The 15,945-nt window shown below is 40.1% G+C and overlaps 2 protein-coding genes across 6 annotated transcripts in view; both read right to left on the bottom strand.

Annotated features, from left to right (window-relative positions):
* Window positions 1–185: 185 nt before the first annotated feature.
* On the bottom strand, window positions 186–9,679 carry LOC116040325 (aldehyde dehydrogenase family 3 member A2-like). 5 transcript variants are annotated; one of them, XM_036001283.1, is made up of 11 exons: window positions 9,356–9,679; window positions 8,281–8,442; window positions 7,676–7,907; window positions 6,069–6,154; window positions 5,703–5,911; window positions 5,409–5,526; window positions 4,442–4,583; window positions 3,193–3,359; window positions 2,935–3,034; window positions 1,996–2,229; window positions 186–661 (listed from the first exon to the last, which is right to left on the bottom strand). In XM_036001283.1, the coding sequence occupies exons 2-11, from the start codon at window positions 8,440–8,442 to the stop codon at window positions 636–638; spliced, it is 1,476 nt and encodes a 491-aa protein (XP_035857176.1). In that variant the 5' UTR covers window positions 9,356–9,679; the 3' UTR covers window positions 186–635. The 5 variants fall into 5 exon arrangements, with proteins under 5 accessions (XP_035857176.1, XP_031141496.1, XP_035857177.1 ...); XM_031285636.2 differs by having other exon boundaries at window positions 186–656; window positions 1,991–2,229; window positions 9,356–9,677; XM_036001284.1 differs by lacking the exon at window positions 9,356–9,679 and adding an exon at window positions 9,066–9,089 and having other exon boundaries at window positions 186–656; window positions 1,991–2,229.
* Window positions 9,680–12,431: 2,752 nt separating this feature from the next.
* ulk2 (unc-51 like autophagy activating kinase 2) overlaps window positions 12,432–15,945 on the bottom strand; it is a 40,670-nt gene continuing 37,156 nt past the window's right edge. Inside the window, exon 27 of the mRNA XM_036001282.1 lies at window positions 12,432–15,617. Within this exon, the coding sequence (XP_035857175.1) occupies window positions 15,553–15,617 (65 nt within the window). The 3' untranslated portion in view covers window positions 12,432–15,552. The remainder of the gene's footprint in view (window positions 15,618–15,945) is intronic.

Below are 15,945 nucleotides of genomic sequence, written 5' to 3'. Positions count from 1 at the left end.
TTACTCAGAGTCGTCATGAACGTCAATGTATCTTAATAACAGCATATCAGTCACAGCAGCCATGTCATAAATGACAATAACCTTGGGATCCTGTTAATAATATGCCACTGTTAAGATGTATCACAATCATTAATCAGTTTTGTACAAAGTGAAAAACAATTAACAAAAACTCAACATCAAAACAATTAATCATAATAAACTTTATTAATGAGGTTTAGTTGCAGAAAGTGTGATGGAGGACAATCAAAAACAGAACTGGCATCACTTAGAAAGCAGACATGGTATTTACACTGTGATGGATTGCCATGGTAGTTTGTGTGTAGTTGAATGAATCAAGGCCAGTTTGATTATGTTACTTTCATACATTTCAGAATCTAAAAGTAAAAATCTCAATTTACCAAGTCAAATACAAATATAGTATAATCCTAAAAACATTGATAGCAGCTTAAGATGTAACAGAATAAAAACATCTTTAAAAAGGACAAAAAGCAGTCAAATATGTCTACATGAATGAAAAATAATATGGACAGTAATTCACAGGTGGGCTGGATGTCTTTAGAGGTGAGGAGTCCATGTGGCTGTCCCAGGATCACCTACACCACCAGGGTTTAACACATGTCCCCAGTTTCTGCTCCTCAGCCTCGCCGCAGGAATCTCTGCAAAAAAAAAAAAAAAAACACGACACCCAAACTAAACGTAAAGAGACAGATGCTAACTGTTTGAAATACAGGGATAACAGATAGTTTAACTGTTCACAGAAGCACAACAAGTGTAGATGTCAACAAAGGTGGTGGGGTAGACCAAAACAAAAGGGGCCATTTAGCAGAGGAGAGTGAAGCATGCTGGGTAATTAAAGGGAGGGTAGATGAGGGGGCATTATGTGGTTAGATTTCCTGGACAACACCACATTGTCTGCCGGAGACAAAGCCAATCCATTGTTGTATAAGGATACAGGCCTGTAGGATTGTGGGTATGTGTGTGTGTGGAGAGGGGTACTCATATCTGGTTATCTTGAGAAACTGCATTTGTCATTATTTAAAAGGTCGTCACACAAATACCACACTGTTAAAAAAAACACATCTCTCTCTTCAAAAGCCAATCTTTTTTTTCCAATTGTTACATAAAACATAGTGTCGCTTTGCCAGACCCTCCTCCAAAGCGCACTGAAGGATGGTCTGGCTACTCCACATAGCATTCGGGGATAGGCGAAAAACGTGCTCCGTTTACTGCCATTTCTTTAAACCAAATCAGAATCGTCATGGGCGGTGCTAAGCTCCGCACAGAGCCGCTGCAAAAAAAGTCACTCGAGAGAAAACTCAGATTGGACAGATAGTCTAGCTAGCTGTCTGGATTTACCCTGCAGAGATCTGAGGAGCAGTTAACCATAGTCCAAATTTAAAATAACACAAAAAAGCGGAAGGAAACGGAAAAGACATGCATCCGGCGGAATTTCCTGCGGCACCGGAGCAATCCCGGAAGTGGAACGTCATGGATATAGACTACATAAAGCCCAACTGTTCATACATAACTGTGTAACACATAAAACATGTCCTATTAAGGTGAATATGGTCCCATCAGTCATTCTCTAGTCATGCCAACATTAATTAATACAGCCTTCAGTTGTAACCTTGGGTGAGACAATGGAAAGAAAAGTGTGTCAATTATTAACAAAGAGTTAGCACTTACAGGATAACTACATCTTGTCCTGTAAGACAAGTTATTAGTGACATCTAAAAGGACCATTTGGCCACTGGCATAAATATTTAATTGGGTTTAAATGCAGTAACTGTTTCAAGGAAATTTGTTTTTTGATAACTGCTAATAAACTGTCATAAAAGTCTCAGAACTTTGTCTCTAATCTCTGTAATTCGTTCCAAGTGAAATAGTTCTTTGCAGGGGAACTTCCTCGGAAATTACAGGCGTGTAGCAATATCAAAACAAAACCTTGCATTCCTCTTTGGACTGTATTGGTATATTTGAGCTCCTTTACCTGTGCCACAAATGCTGCCAAGCCGGCTAATGTGGCCAGCAGTGCCATGCGCCGCAGCCTGCTCACATTGACCTGCTTGAGCAGTAAGAATCGTGCCCAGCTCAGCTTTTTGGCAGTGTGAGGGGGGTAACGCATGCTGTTGACTCCCTCCATCTTCAGCTGCTTGATCAGACAGCTGCGCAGGTGGCTCAGCTGGTCAAAGCTGTGCCGTCCGTGGTAACAGCCCATACCACTGTTGCCTGAGCAAGAAGTGATGACAATAAGTCAGCTGTAAATGTGTGTCTGTAAATAAAAAAATTAAAAAAAGAGGGAAAATATCTGCAGGTTGGTTTAAAGGCGCTGACACACCAACCTGATTATCGCCCGTCAGACAGTCTGGTGAGGTCAGTGACTCAAGACTGTTCGGTGTGTTCCGTGCCATCGTCAGTCAGAGGAGCCGTCGGCCTTCATTTTGGCCGATTTGACTTGTTGAATCGGCCAGTGGGCAGTCGGACTCAATGACCAATCTGATTGGTGGAGTGCTAGCCCTTGACTAGTGAATCAGTGCACGAGAAAACCGGAGCTGACAATGCCAGTATCAGTAATAAGTACCAGTACTTATTACTAGCCATCGTATTTTCTTCCGTTCAGCGAGTAATGACAACAACGATCCTTCTTGACTACTATCAACACTGATGAAAACAATGACTGACGACAGCGTCTAGAGAGATGTTCCGTCATTTCCGGTTTTCATTTTTTTGGGCGACAATACAGATTAGCGGCGCCTGCTGTTATGGAGACGTATTACGTCTCGCGCATTCGCAGAACGTATGCTCAAGTCGGCGTCGCTTCGGTGTGTTCCGAGGCACTTTTTGGACCTCGGGGAGCCGACTGATCAGTCCTTTTCTGCCGACGGTCGGCCGTCGGGTTGATGTGTCAGGGCCTTAACTCTTATGTACACTCACCAACTCCTCCAAAGGGCAGAGCACTAACAGTAAAGTGTACCAGACAGTCATTCGCCAGCAGAGCTCCGCTGGATGTCTCAGCTATCACCCTTTTGATCAGCTGTTTATCAGATAGGAACAGTCAGGACAAGTCGAGTCAAATCAACCAGAGAATTGTGGGTACGCTCTTATCAACATCATCGCATTTAAAAAAATCAAGACACAAAGGATATCTAAATATTAACAATAAACAAACATGTCTGCTTGTGATGTGTTTACCTTATTGTCATTAGAGAAGATGTATATAACCAGAGGTTTTTCTCTCTCATTAATAAACTGGATGGCCTCGTCTATACCGCTCACTGTGATGATGGGCAACAGTGGCCCAAAGATCTCCTCCTTCATCACTTTGGATTCCCCCGTCACATCCTTCAACACAGTGGGGGCTGCAAGGAGACAGGAAGAAGAGACTCACTCTAAGAGTATGGCCCAAGATGTAATGATACTGCTTCACATAGAGTGGACAAACAAGATACAAGTTATATCATGGTTACCCTGGCAAGAAAGAAAATATTTGTGTATTCTATATAAATGTTATGGATACACACCTGTAATGTAATCAACATTTTACATATAGACGAGTGGGTTTGGAGAAGGGATATGTTAAATGTTATTAGTTTACTGTATTGCAAATCCATCCAAGGTTGTTTTTACCTGTGCCTACACCCATCAGTTTAGGTTAATGAGATTAAACAAGAAATTAAATTAAAAAAGAATGACACGGGAAACAGCTTTCTTCAACACAGTTGACTTAAAAAGCAACACAAATCCTGAACCCTTTTGGATTTGTTTCAACTGCCAAAACAGAAAAGACAAAGACAAGAAACCAAAGTATAATTGGATTAAAATGTCTCTACCTTACGTGCAATCATCCATCCGTGCAACAAAGATGCCCTCTATGAAAATTCTTCTGAAATTATGCAAAGATTAGCTTGTTGTTTGGACAGTGTACCTGAAAGTTCTATTTTACAGTCTTAGCACACAGTGGAAGTGATTCCTCTGCAGAGAGCATACATTTTTGCAATATATTAATACTCCTAAAACACACACCGAGTATACAGACACAATGAAAATGCAGATTATGCTGCAGGAGGGGTTAGTTAGTTTAGTTGTTAGTTATTAATTTCCATGGACATTTTGATTGTTTTTTTTTCTTGCTGCAAAACTTCCTTTCACTGTTAGGAATCCAAGATGACTACACCTGCAATCCTCCATTTAGAAACAACCGTCACATAAGTAATGCTACTCAATATATAGTAATATTCCTTTAGGTAGTCTGAGGCACTGTGTCACAGCATAGCAACATTTTTAAGAAGTTAAGGGCTACCACCAATAACATATAAAGTAATCAGCTGGCCTCTTAAGCTAACCACTACCACAATCAATTTATTTTACACAACTTTAGATGTTTGCCTAACATATAGTACAAAATCTTTTCAGCAAACAATTGCTCAAAATCACCATGTACCTATGTAGCAGTGGGATTCATCACTGTCTCCACCAACAGCAACTGTGCTCCCCTCCATAAGAGCCATGAGCCTCTTAAAGTGCCGCTGGTTAATAATGCGTCCGTAATCCTCAAACGTCTCTGGATTATCGGTGTAAAACTCCTGCAATGTGTGAGACAAAAAGATAAATGATGTTCAGATTACTTGCAAGCTCAATATTAAAAAGACAATATAGATTGTTAGAGAAAAACACAGAAACTTATATATCCTTAAGCCTGTTTGTCCTTCATGTTGTGGGGAACAGGGGCGTAGCACAAAATTCTGGGCCCTGTAGAAAGGCATTTTCTATGGGCCCCTCCCCGCATCCACAGCTATTCATTCTAGCATTTTTTTGGGCCCTTCATCTGGGTACTCAGTCCCCTTTTTTTCCCCCCAGTCTGACGCCCCTGGTGGGGAACAATAGTTCCTATGTATCAAGCTATGGTTTTTTTATTGTTCAAATATGGGAAATACACCAATGAAGTAAGTAAGCAGTACTATTGTGCTCTTGATACTTTACCAAGTATGTACTTTACTTAGGCAACACAAACATACAAACGTTACACGCAAAGCCTCTATTGCATACAACTGCTGTTCTTAAACATGTGCCTGTTGTGGGGCCCCGATATACAATAGGGTCACAGAGCAGCAGTTTCTACTGGAAAGCCCCATGCCAGATAGATTTTTGTAGTTAGTAACTGTATTATGCAACTGTCTAGTTGTCTCACAGCACATGGGTATACAACCATGTTGATCAAGATACCAAGGATTAAAATGGTCATGTTTCACATTCTCTAATCCAGATTATTACTACTTAATTACATTTTAGTGAAACCTGAGTGTTTCTAATTTTACCTTTCCTATTTGACCTCCTGAAATGTCTTCAACGATCTGTCAGATTCCCTTCAGAAAATAACTCGACATATTACAATCTAAATGTAGACCAACCTTGATGCACTTCTGGATCTCTTCTACTACTTGGCTCTGGATGCAGGGTTCACACAGGATGAAGTCTGGAGCGATGCATGTCTGGCCACAGTTGACAAACTTCCCCCACGTGATGCGACTGTATTGGGAGGAAAAAAAAAAAAAAAAGAATGCAAACGCCTCAAACCTTGAAGATACACTTTGATGTTGTGGTAGCTTCCCAACTGCTCTGTGCTTGTTGGGTATTTGTGACTTTCTATGGAGTTCACATAATGGCAGCTTTTTTTGTTTTTACATTTTACAGTTCAGACTGACCGACAGGCGACATTGATGTCACAGTTCTTATCGATGTAGCAGGGGCTCTTTCCTCCCAGCTCCAGGGTCACTGGGGTGAGGTGGCGAGCTGCAGCCTCCATCACCAATTTCCCCACTGTGCAGTTTCCTGTGTAGAAAATGTGGTCAAATCTCTGCTTCAGCAGCTCCTGGGTCTCTGACACTCCACCTGTCACCACTGGGTACAGATCCTAGGGAGAGAACAGTATATGCAGTCATTCAAACATCCCTGTACATTCACATTAGAAGTAGATAAAGGTTAAAAAAAAAAAAAAATAAATAAATAAATAAATAAATAAATAAATAAAAGGTGTATGCGTTTCATATTGAACAAAGCAGGAGGCTCACTTTGTCTAGATACTGAGGGAGAAGTTCCTCCATCACTTTGGCAGAGTGAGCGCTGACTTCAGATGGCTTTATTACTGCTGCATTACCTGAAAGATGAAAGAGAGACTCAACGCAGGAAAAACTAATGATGATGGGGAGCAAGGGACGCTCACCCGCACTTCTCACAGTGAATCCTGCAATACATTTTTTTATGAAGTTGATTATATTATAGTATTAGAGAGAGAATTCTGTTTCCTGAACAATATTCAACATTGCACAAGCAATGAATGACAAGATGTTAAGTTGGGACTGTTATTTATTCCTATTTGCTCACATACCAACGCCAACATGGCATCATGACTTTGCGTAAACATACACGGCACTTTCCTAAAGCCAAATTTGTACGTATTTTGAGCTATCCATGTGTATGTCTACGCTGTATACAGCGGATGTAAACATACACGCCACACGTATGTTTATTAAAAAAAAAAAAAAAAAGTAAAAATAAATTTTAAAAAACGGTTGATAAACGCCACACACGGGACGCAATCTAGAGCTTAGATTGGCCCAAAAAATCAAGCCCGAACCTACCCGAGCACGTTGCGTCCGAGACCGGCCCGACACATTAACTGTAATTATGAGCCCGAGCCCGATTTAAACCCGACAATTTTTTAATACGTGGGCCGTTATAACTGACGTTCTCAACTACAATTCAGAGTTGTTTGAACTACAGAAGAAGAATAATACAACAAGGACGAAGCCTGTAAACTGCGCTGTTTGTTTAGAATGGAACGGATCGCAAATGGAGACTCCGCGCATGAAGTGCTGCATTTTGTAACTGCAGCCTAACTTTTGTACACATTTGTTACTTTTATATAGCCTATATATATTTATATATATATATATATATATATATATATATATATATATATATATATATATATATATATATTTATAATATTTCTGATTATGGCATAGCTTTCTCCCCACCCAAATAGGATAATAAGGTAATGGATAAAAAAAATAAAAAAATTGCTTGATCAAGGGCCCGGCCCGGCCCGAGGATGTGGCGGAAAATAACGGCCCGAGCCCGACCCGAGGTCCGGTCTGGCTCGGGTCGAGAATCTAAACTCTAACGCAATCCCGGCTTTCCTGGGTGAAAGTCCTGTGTCTTACCCATCCGTGGACCTCCGTCCTTTCATACTACTCGCTACGGCGATAATTCACGTGTAATGTAGGCCAATGGAGGACAAACGGCGCTGATAAAAAAAGATAAAAAAAAAAAAAAAGATTATGCATCTTAATAACACGCCAAAATGGCATACAAATTGGCGTGTCATACATACGCCACTTAGTGAGATCAGTCTGCAACATACTGTATGTAGTGTTTTGCTGGTGATTCCTTATTTCAGCCATCCAGCTGGCATGAAGGAAATGAATGCATTTCTCCCTGTATGACTGTTGAACGTCTGCCGACACACAAGCCAGAATTATACTTGGGCGTTACAATGTAGTAAAAGAGCCTACACATGTAGCCTCTGTAGCTACACCGTACACTATGCACCTTTATTAACACACAGTGCACTTATATACAAATACATATGGGTGTGTATGGGTATATTTATTACCAGCAGCAATAGCTCCAACCAGCGGCTGGAGGGTGACAGCCCAGGGGTAGTTCCAGGCCCCGATGATGAGCACCACTCCCAGAGGCTCCGGCTGCACATAAACTTCATCTAATATGGTGAGGAGGTTCTGCTCTACCGGCCGAGGAGCCGCCCACTCTGCCAGTTTCTCTATAGCCAGCTTGATCTCTCCCTCCAGTCCCAGTGTCTCAAACAGCTCGGTCCCATTTTCACTCTGAAGGCAGAAGGAGGGACAAAATCCAGTGCTCATCCCCAGTTTGTTTGTTAATTAATTTATTTGTTAATTCACGTTTATTCCAAAACTAATGTAATAATTCAATTTACTTATTAGTTCTGACCCGTTTCCTTTCTGCTGTGTTAATGACTGTTTTTCTAATGATCTCAGACCAAGGATAGACTGAAAATAATCCAGGCAGTGAATGTTAAAACGATGTTGGAAAATGCATCCTTCAATATATTTCTGTCCAGTGACCGGCCTGTAGGACCTCTGACTCCCTAGGGAGTGTCTAGTTTCCTGATCCTCACGAAATTCCAACATTTAAAAAAAAAGGACCTACTGGAGCCCCGTAAAATATTGACTAACCCACCTTGCCGAGATCCCTTTTGACGGCATCTGCAATGTCTTTCCGTCTCTCTGAGATGAAGCGGAGCAGGCTCTTCAACTGGTGGATCCTGTACTCCAGAGGCTTGGTTTTCCCTGTCTGGAAGGACCTCCTGGCCAGTTGTACAACCAGCTGTTCTCGGGACATCTTAAATAGAAAAAGAATATACATTATGAAGGCCTAGCGTAACCCTTTATATTCCCTTGATGCCAACTTTAATTTTCTGGTTGAATTATTCTTGAATTCATAAGTCAATTATATGTTAAGATGGCTAACATGCTAAAAAAAAACAACAATTGTATTAAAAGGTTGGGCAATTGATTAATGCTACAGCTGTTGTATTTTGTAGTTAACGTTATGTCACTATACAGAGCATACAACTGATTTGTTAATGACACTGACCACACATTTTTCCCTTTGCCGATAAACATGAAAATGAAGAATTTCTCAAATAAGTTAGAGCAGTTGTTCCCAAACTTTTCCACGTCAAGGACCCCTAAACTGACACAAAAATTAGACCATGGACCCCCATTTGATAAGAGTTTGTCCCAGGTTTCCCATCTGACGGAATTTCTGCTTTTAGATGTTTAATTACAGGAAGTGTATGAAACCCATGACCAAAATAGTCATATATTCTGTCATTGTTTTACTTATGGATGGAGTTATAGTGAAAGTAAGCTGGGGACCCCACTTTGGGCACTAGAGTATTATTAATTAACGCTAGCTAATACTATCCGAAATGTAGCTAACGATAGGCCTACTAACGTAACCTGTAAAGTTATTGTGCATATATGCAACCGTAGACTTTTGTTTTGGCAAACACTCACATGTATTAAGGAAAAATTGGCAGTAATGTGAACGGTAAATGAAAATGAATCAGGTCTTTGGATGAGCGCATTCATCCTGGAAGTCCAGCCTTGCTTAGTTGCTAACGGCATAGCATTTCAAATTGTTGCTAAATAGCTAGCTAGCTATAAAAATATACGAACAAATACAAGCTATTGTTAGCTAGCTATGTAAGAGATAACTCTTTCAAATTAAAGTTTTGACGGTAACTTACCTTTCAGAGCCGCTCACACGCTCTTACCAGCGTTAGTGTTAACTGTTGACGCTACTGTAGCTAACTAGCTAGCTACTTAAAAAGTTTTGAAGTCCAGATTTTAGCTAGCTAAAGAAAAACAAGCGTCACCAAATGTGTAACTTAAGTGTGTCACTGTCCATCAGGGAAATATAAATCATGCGCCTCCAAATACCTGACCAAATAAATACATACATAAACTGTTCTTCTTCTTCATTGTTACTTTGTAACTCCTTAACTCCTTGTAACTTTGCAGGCCAGGAGGATAACTGCACCCTTCCATACAAATGTGGACGAAGGTAGCCTACTGTCTGGCTCTGTGTCTGGTCTTATAGCCTACATCCATGGTCTTGAGAGATTGACTTATTGACATTGATATAGAAATGACTAGAACTTTACTTGTTTATGGAGCTTTTTAAGTCGTATGACTAACTGTTAACAGTATGTTGAATGTTACAATTGTATAGATATTAATGATATTTTTTGTCGTCCACACCCACCCTCTCAGGGGTCTCAGTCACTGAGCTTCAACTTGTAGACAATTTCAATTGTAAAATTACAAATGTTATTGATGCCATTGCTCCCATTAAGGTAAAAACTGTCTCTGATAAGAAAAGATCTCCATGGAGAAATGCCATACTGGTAAGAACAGAAAAAAGAGAGTGTCGAAAAGCAGAACGCAGGTGGCGAAAAACTAATCTCCAGGTCCACTACAACACCTATAAAGAGAGACTTCGCACGTATAATTTGGAACTGAGGAATGCAAGGCGGTCCTTCTTCTCGGACATTATTGCCAAAAACAATAATAATTCACGTGTTTTGTTTGCTACTGTTGATAGGTTAACAAACCCTCCAGTACTAGTAGCATCTGAACTTTTATCCACAAAGGCCTGCAATGATTTTGCCACCTTCTTCAATGACAAAATTCAGAAATTTAAACAGTCAGTGCTTCCATATCGATTACAGGGTATGTGTTGTCACAGTGTCCAGGCAAAACAATATCAATATGACCCAATTTCATATGATTAACCGTAAAAACCTGGAGGACATTATACAACATCTGAAAACCTCCTCCTGCTGCCTTGATATTCTACCAACGGGCCTTTTCAAAAATGTTGCAAATTGTTTGGCTACAGATCTTCTACAGATTGTAAACACGTCTCTTCTCTCAGGTATCTTCCCACAGGCCCTGAAAACTGCAGTCATTAAGCCACTCTTAAAAAAGAACAATCTAGACACGTCACTAATGAGCAACTATAGGCCGATATCAAACCTTCCATTTTTAAGTAAAATCATTGAAAAAACGGTTTCTCAACAACTGAACCTTTTCTTGTCACTAAACAACAGTCGGGTTTTCGACCACACCACAGCACTGAGACAGCTCTTGTTAAAGTCTTTAATGACATCCACTTAAACACAGATAGTGGCAAAATTTCAGTCTTGGTATTACTTGATCTCAGTGCTGCATTTGATACGGTCGACCATGACATATTACTAGACCGATTGGAAAACTGGGTTGGCATTTCTGGCTCAGTACTAAAGTGGTTTGAGTCTTATTTAAAGAATAGGGACTACTTTGTGTCTATAGGGAATTATACATCTGAGCATACAAATATGACGTGCGGAGTTCCCCAAGGCTCAGTTCTGGGGCCTCGCCTGTTTAACATCTACATGCTTCCACTGGCTCAAATTATGGAAAACAACAAAATAAGTTACCATAGTTATGCGGATGACACACAAATTTATATAACCTTATCGCCAGGGGACTATAGTCCAATACAACAACTGACTAAGTGCATTGAACAAATTAACGACTGGATGTGCCAGAACTTTCTTAAATTAAATGAAGAAAAAACTGAGATGGTTGTTTTTGGAGCAAAAGAGGAACGATTAAAAGTCAGCACTCAGCTTCAAACGATAATGTTAACAACAACAGACAAAGCCAGAAATCTTGGTGTAGTCATGGACTCAGACCTGAATTTTAACAGCCACATTAAGACAATTACAAAGTCAGCCTATTACCACCTTAAAAATATATCAAGGGTTAAAGGACATGTCTCAGCAGGACTTGGAAAAACTTGTCCATGCTTTTATCTTCAGTAGACTAGACTACTGTAACAGAGTCTTTACAGGTCTCCCTAAAAAATCAATCAGACAGCTGCAGCTGATTCAGAACGCTACTGCTCGAGTCCTCACTAAGACCAAGAAAGTGGATCACATCACTCCAGTACTGAAGTCTCTACACTGGCTTCCAGTGCCTCAAAGAATTGATTTCAAAATACTTTAGCTGGTTTATAAATCACTAAACGGTTTAGGGCCAAAATACATTTCTGATCTGCTAGTACACTATGAACCACCCAGACCTCTCAGGTCGTCTGGGACAGGTCTGCTTGTTGTCCCCAGAGTCAGAACTAAACAGGGGGAAGCAGCATTTAGTTTTTATGCTCCACATATCTGGAACAAACTCCCAGAAAACTGCAGGTCTGCTGCAACTCTCAGTTCTTTTAAATCAAGGCTGAAGACCTTTCTTTTTGATGTTGCCTTTCTTTAAATAACTGTTCATTTGTTATACTGAAGTTGCATTGTTGACACTGTATGACAATCTATATAAGCATAGAAAGAGAAATTCCTATTTTATCTGCTTTTATATATTTAACTGTTTTAATTGCTCTTCAATGTTTCATTTCTTATACTGCACTGTAACTTTTATTCTTGTATTTTATCTGTTTTAAAAAATTCTAATCTGTTTTCATGTAAAGCACTTTGAATTGCCCTGTTGCTGAAATGTGCTATACAAATAAAGCTGCCTTGCCTTGCCTATTATAGAAAGCCTTTGTCAGTGTATTACATACAACGAAATTAGGAGTGCTACTGCTGATCAGTGCCTTATTTGCACTCCTAATTTCATACAGGGAAAATGTAACAAAGCCAAAACAACTCATCATTCATTATCTTCTTCATATATTAACTTTTTCAGTTCAGACCTTTTCGTCCAAACTCTCAGTCTCTGAGGAATCAACGCAGAACCAAGCTAGGAAAAATAAAACACAGCAAGACATTTTAATTGTTTCTTTGTTTTTTAATATTAAAGACTGTATTTGTGTTCCATAAAGAACATAGACAGACACCCCTTGGTGAGGGACACAAGTATAACATTAAAATTTCTCTTTGAAAAACAGGTGCTTGGAAAATGTGTTGCATTTTTAGGGTCGTGACTGAGAACGGGTTTCTTCAAAATGCATTCAGATCAAGCTGGAGAGGCGCAAAACAACAGGGTACATACAGTACATTCAAGATTCTAGAGGTTCTACTCTACAGGGTAAAATGCAGACTTGGTACCCATGCTTCATCTATAGTATAACAGTCCATCTTCAGTTACAGTCAATGGGTAAAATGGTACAGGGCACAGATTGAGGCGGGTTTCCATAAGCTTTATTTGTCCCTCTTCACTCTGTGCGCAGTAAAAGGCTTTGTGTGGTTCAGAGTGCTCATGACAAGGACGAGGGAAACTGAAACCCAGATATGTCTCGGAAAAGAACAGTACATCAGATAAACAGACCCAGAGACCGCTGGGTGCCTGTGAATGCATTTATACACATTTTTACACAGAAAAAAGAATGTATTCACACCTGTACAGAGGAGTAGGTCTTTGTCTGCTTTCACAAGAAGAAGGCATCTCCTTTTCCATCAATAACTGTTTACTACTGGTGTTAATGCACACCTGGCAAGTGCACGTGTGTATATATACACTCATACGTAGTACATACACTGTTGAGAGCACAGCAGACAACTTGAGGGGAGCCAGAGGGACAGTGGATGCTAGGCAGTGCAGATTGTGACAATTCAAGTATCACAAAATTTTGGGAAATGAGTATGAAATCTTAAGACATCATGCTTATTTCAGAAAATTTCATAAGACCCACTGAACAAATATGTGTCTTCGTCTAAACAATGAACAGTCCTGGTAGAAAGAGTTCTCTGGAAAGTTTTGGAGCTGCCACGAGTTATATTTTATTCTTTGGCACACCCCTGTGTTGTGCCAAAATATGGCAGACATGAATAAAATGTATCAAATTCACCTATGTACATATAAAGATTTGTGCTCTTTGACCGACAGGCAGGTCATCTGATGGTATCATCGACAACCCAAAACTAAAAATGTGATCTCACACACACTCACTCCCCTCCCAAAAAGAGGGGAAAGGAATCATCACATGCACCACATACAAATATATACAAGTTTGCCAACATCAAGTTTTGTTAAAAAAATTAGCTACAGATACTGACAGAACATAAAAAACTGTAGTATTTTAGTAAAATGAAACTTATTTTTAAGGTAACTTGTCAAGTAATATGACCATTCAGTTTCACAAATCACTCCTTCAGGGTTTAAAGTGGACGCTGATTGGCTGTTGTGGGGACAGGAGAAGGGCCTGCCACCATCTTTTCTTCTGAATATCCAAGCCTGCAGACCTTGTGAGCAGAGTGAGCCACTGTCACCCCACATTTAACTTAACCCCTCCTCACTGTGATCAACAAGTCACCATGGGTCTGTTACATTCCTACAAAACTGGGCCACAAGGGAAACACTGTGACTGATTTTTCTATTTCCAAGTGCGAAATGAATATCAAGGTCCATAAAAGCCGATCGAAGCTCCCGTGCTCTGTATGTTTTATGTGAATGATAAATGTTGGTTTGATGTTTGAGAACAACTGCATCTGTCAGGTCAATGGTAAAGAACAGGGAAGGCTTTGAATGGCTGCATTCAAATTGTAGCCCATTTTTTCATATGGCCAGACACAACTACTGTATCTGGAATTAAAGGGATATACCCTCCTTGCCTGGCAATGCCTACATTTTTTCAAACTCCACTCCCCTATTTTATAACAAGTTTTCTGTAAAAGTAGTCCACAAACCCTAATCAAGGTAACCCTGATGACATCATCTGGGTTACAATCTCAGACTTCAGAGATCTCCCATCAGTCACAGAAGACATTTTACAATTCACAGGCTGAGGAGGGCTACTAGTGACAAGTAAACTGATTTTCATGTGTAAAATCGGTGACACGCCCCTTTAAATATAGTTATTTAAATCAGCTTACAAGCGAAAAGTGGTTCTATTAAACATCTAGTTGATCTTGACAGAAGAGGTCCTGCAAAGTTGAGCTGCAGCCAATTTGTCTTGGCTGACAGCACTGTTTTCCTTACCCGAGTTTCCCTGGTTGCTCTGCCTTATAGGAAATGTATGCAGTCTGTAAACGTGTTTATCATGCATACAGAGCAGGTACATTTTGAGGGTGGGATCAGGAGTGATTAGAAAACCCCTCCCCCGCCTTCACATTTCTCCCTTCAGAACTTGTACAGATACACGTCTCTTCCTCTCAATCCACAATAAAGTGCTTGAGCTAACACAGGAAAAATAATAAAGCAGTTCCAAATCTACAGGTTCCTTTGCTCACATGGCTGTCTAATTTTTGTAACAAGAGTTCTTGTTTTATGTAAAAATCCATGTTGTTGGATCTGTTACAGTGATCAGCCGTAAGCCTTCTGCAATTTTCTTCCATTTCATTCCACTCCAATACTTGAGGTTATCTAAATAAGCAGAAGACTCAAACATCCCTGTTCTTCTGAACCAATAAATAACAACAACAACTTAAACACAGAGTAAATAACCACTGATATCACATAGTACGCAGGATAAAAAAAAAAAAAAAAAGACAAACTCCAGTTCAAGTCTCTTGAAATCCACAACTCCGCCTCATAGTCCTGTCCATCCTTTTTTTCTTCTGGTAAAAAACAAATGATATCCTGAAAGATGGACATTAGTTTATTTTTATATATGTTGATCAGATGGGTTTCCACCATCATAGCGTAAGAAGAAAAATGCACTTGAAAGTGCAGGCATTATGTCCACATCCGGTTTCAGCCTTTTGTTTCTGGATCCGTTGTCATCTTTGGTTGTAAATCTGTGCATCAGTCGCTTGTCACAGTTCAGTTCGTGATGCAGCCAGTATGATGATAAATACAGATGAAACCTATCAAATGAAAAGGGCTTGAACTGCTACAGGAGGGAACAGCGGCTTTGTGAGGATGGTAGACAATAATCTTAGGACATGGTCCCTCTGTGTCTCTGTGTGTGTGTGTGTGTGTGTGTGTGTGTGTGTGTGTTTAAGGGCTGCTACTCGTAGAGTGTGACAGTGCAGTAGCAGAGGGCTGATATCCTGCGGTCCACGCTGGCCTTGTCTGCAGGGAGAATACACAAAACAACAACATATAAATAAAAGTCATTATAGCAAACACCTAAACAAGTAAAATATAGTTATGATACAGACTTGATAGACCTGCAGATTCAGCAAACTCTTAACTGCACAAAGTTATTGTAAATCGTTTGTTTTAGCCTGATGAATACCAACTGTTCTTGAAGAGGTGAGTTTTCATGAGGTTTGATCATTAGCATAAACGACGCCCTCAAATAAACGGCTACCTGTCCTGCTCTTTTTCCAGACTGATCTCATGAAGTGGCGTATGTATGACACGCCAGTTGGTATGCCGTTATTGACGTGTTATGAAG

The sequence above is a fragment of the Sander lucioperca genome, chromosome 5, assembly GCF_008315115.2.
Source record: "Sander lucioperca isolate FBNREF2018 chromosome 5, SLUC_FBN_1.2, whole genome shotgun sequence".
Lineage (NCBI taxonomy): Eukaryota > Metazoa > Chordata > Actinopteri > Perciformes > Percidae > Sander > Sander lucioperca.
The sequence above is the reverse complement of the archived record's forward strand: the minus strand, read 5'-3'. Positions and strand labels throughout refer to the sequence as shown.

Excerpts from the sequence above, each read along its gene's own strand:
- LOC116040325 (XM_036001283.1), bottom strand. The coding sequence starts at position 8,442 with ATGTCCCGAGAACAGCTGGTTGTACAACTGGCCAGGAGGTCCTTCCAG. Across the intron at positions 3,035-3,192 it reads TCTTCTCTAATGACAATAAG|CTGATCAAAAGGGTGATAGC; the intron begins GTAAACACATCA and ends TCTGATAAACAG. Across the intron at positions 662-1,995 it reads CGGCTTGGCAGCATTTGTGG|TGCAGAGATTCCTGCGGCGA; the intron begins CACAGGTAAAGG and ends TTTTTTTTTTTT.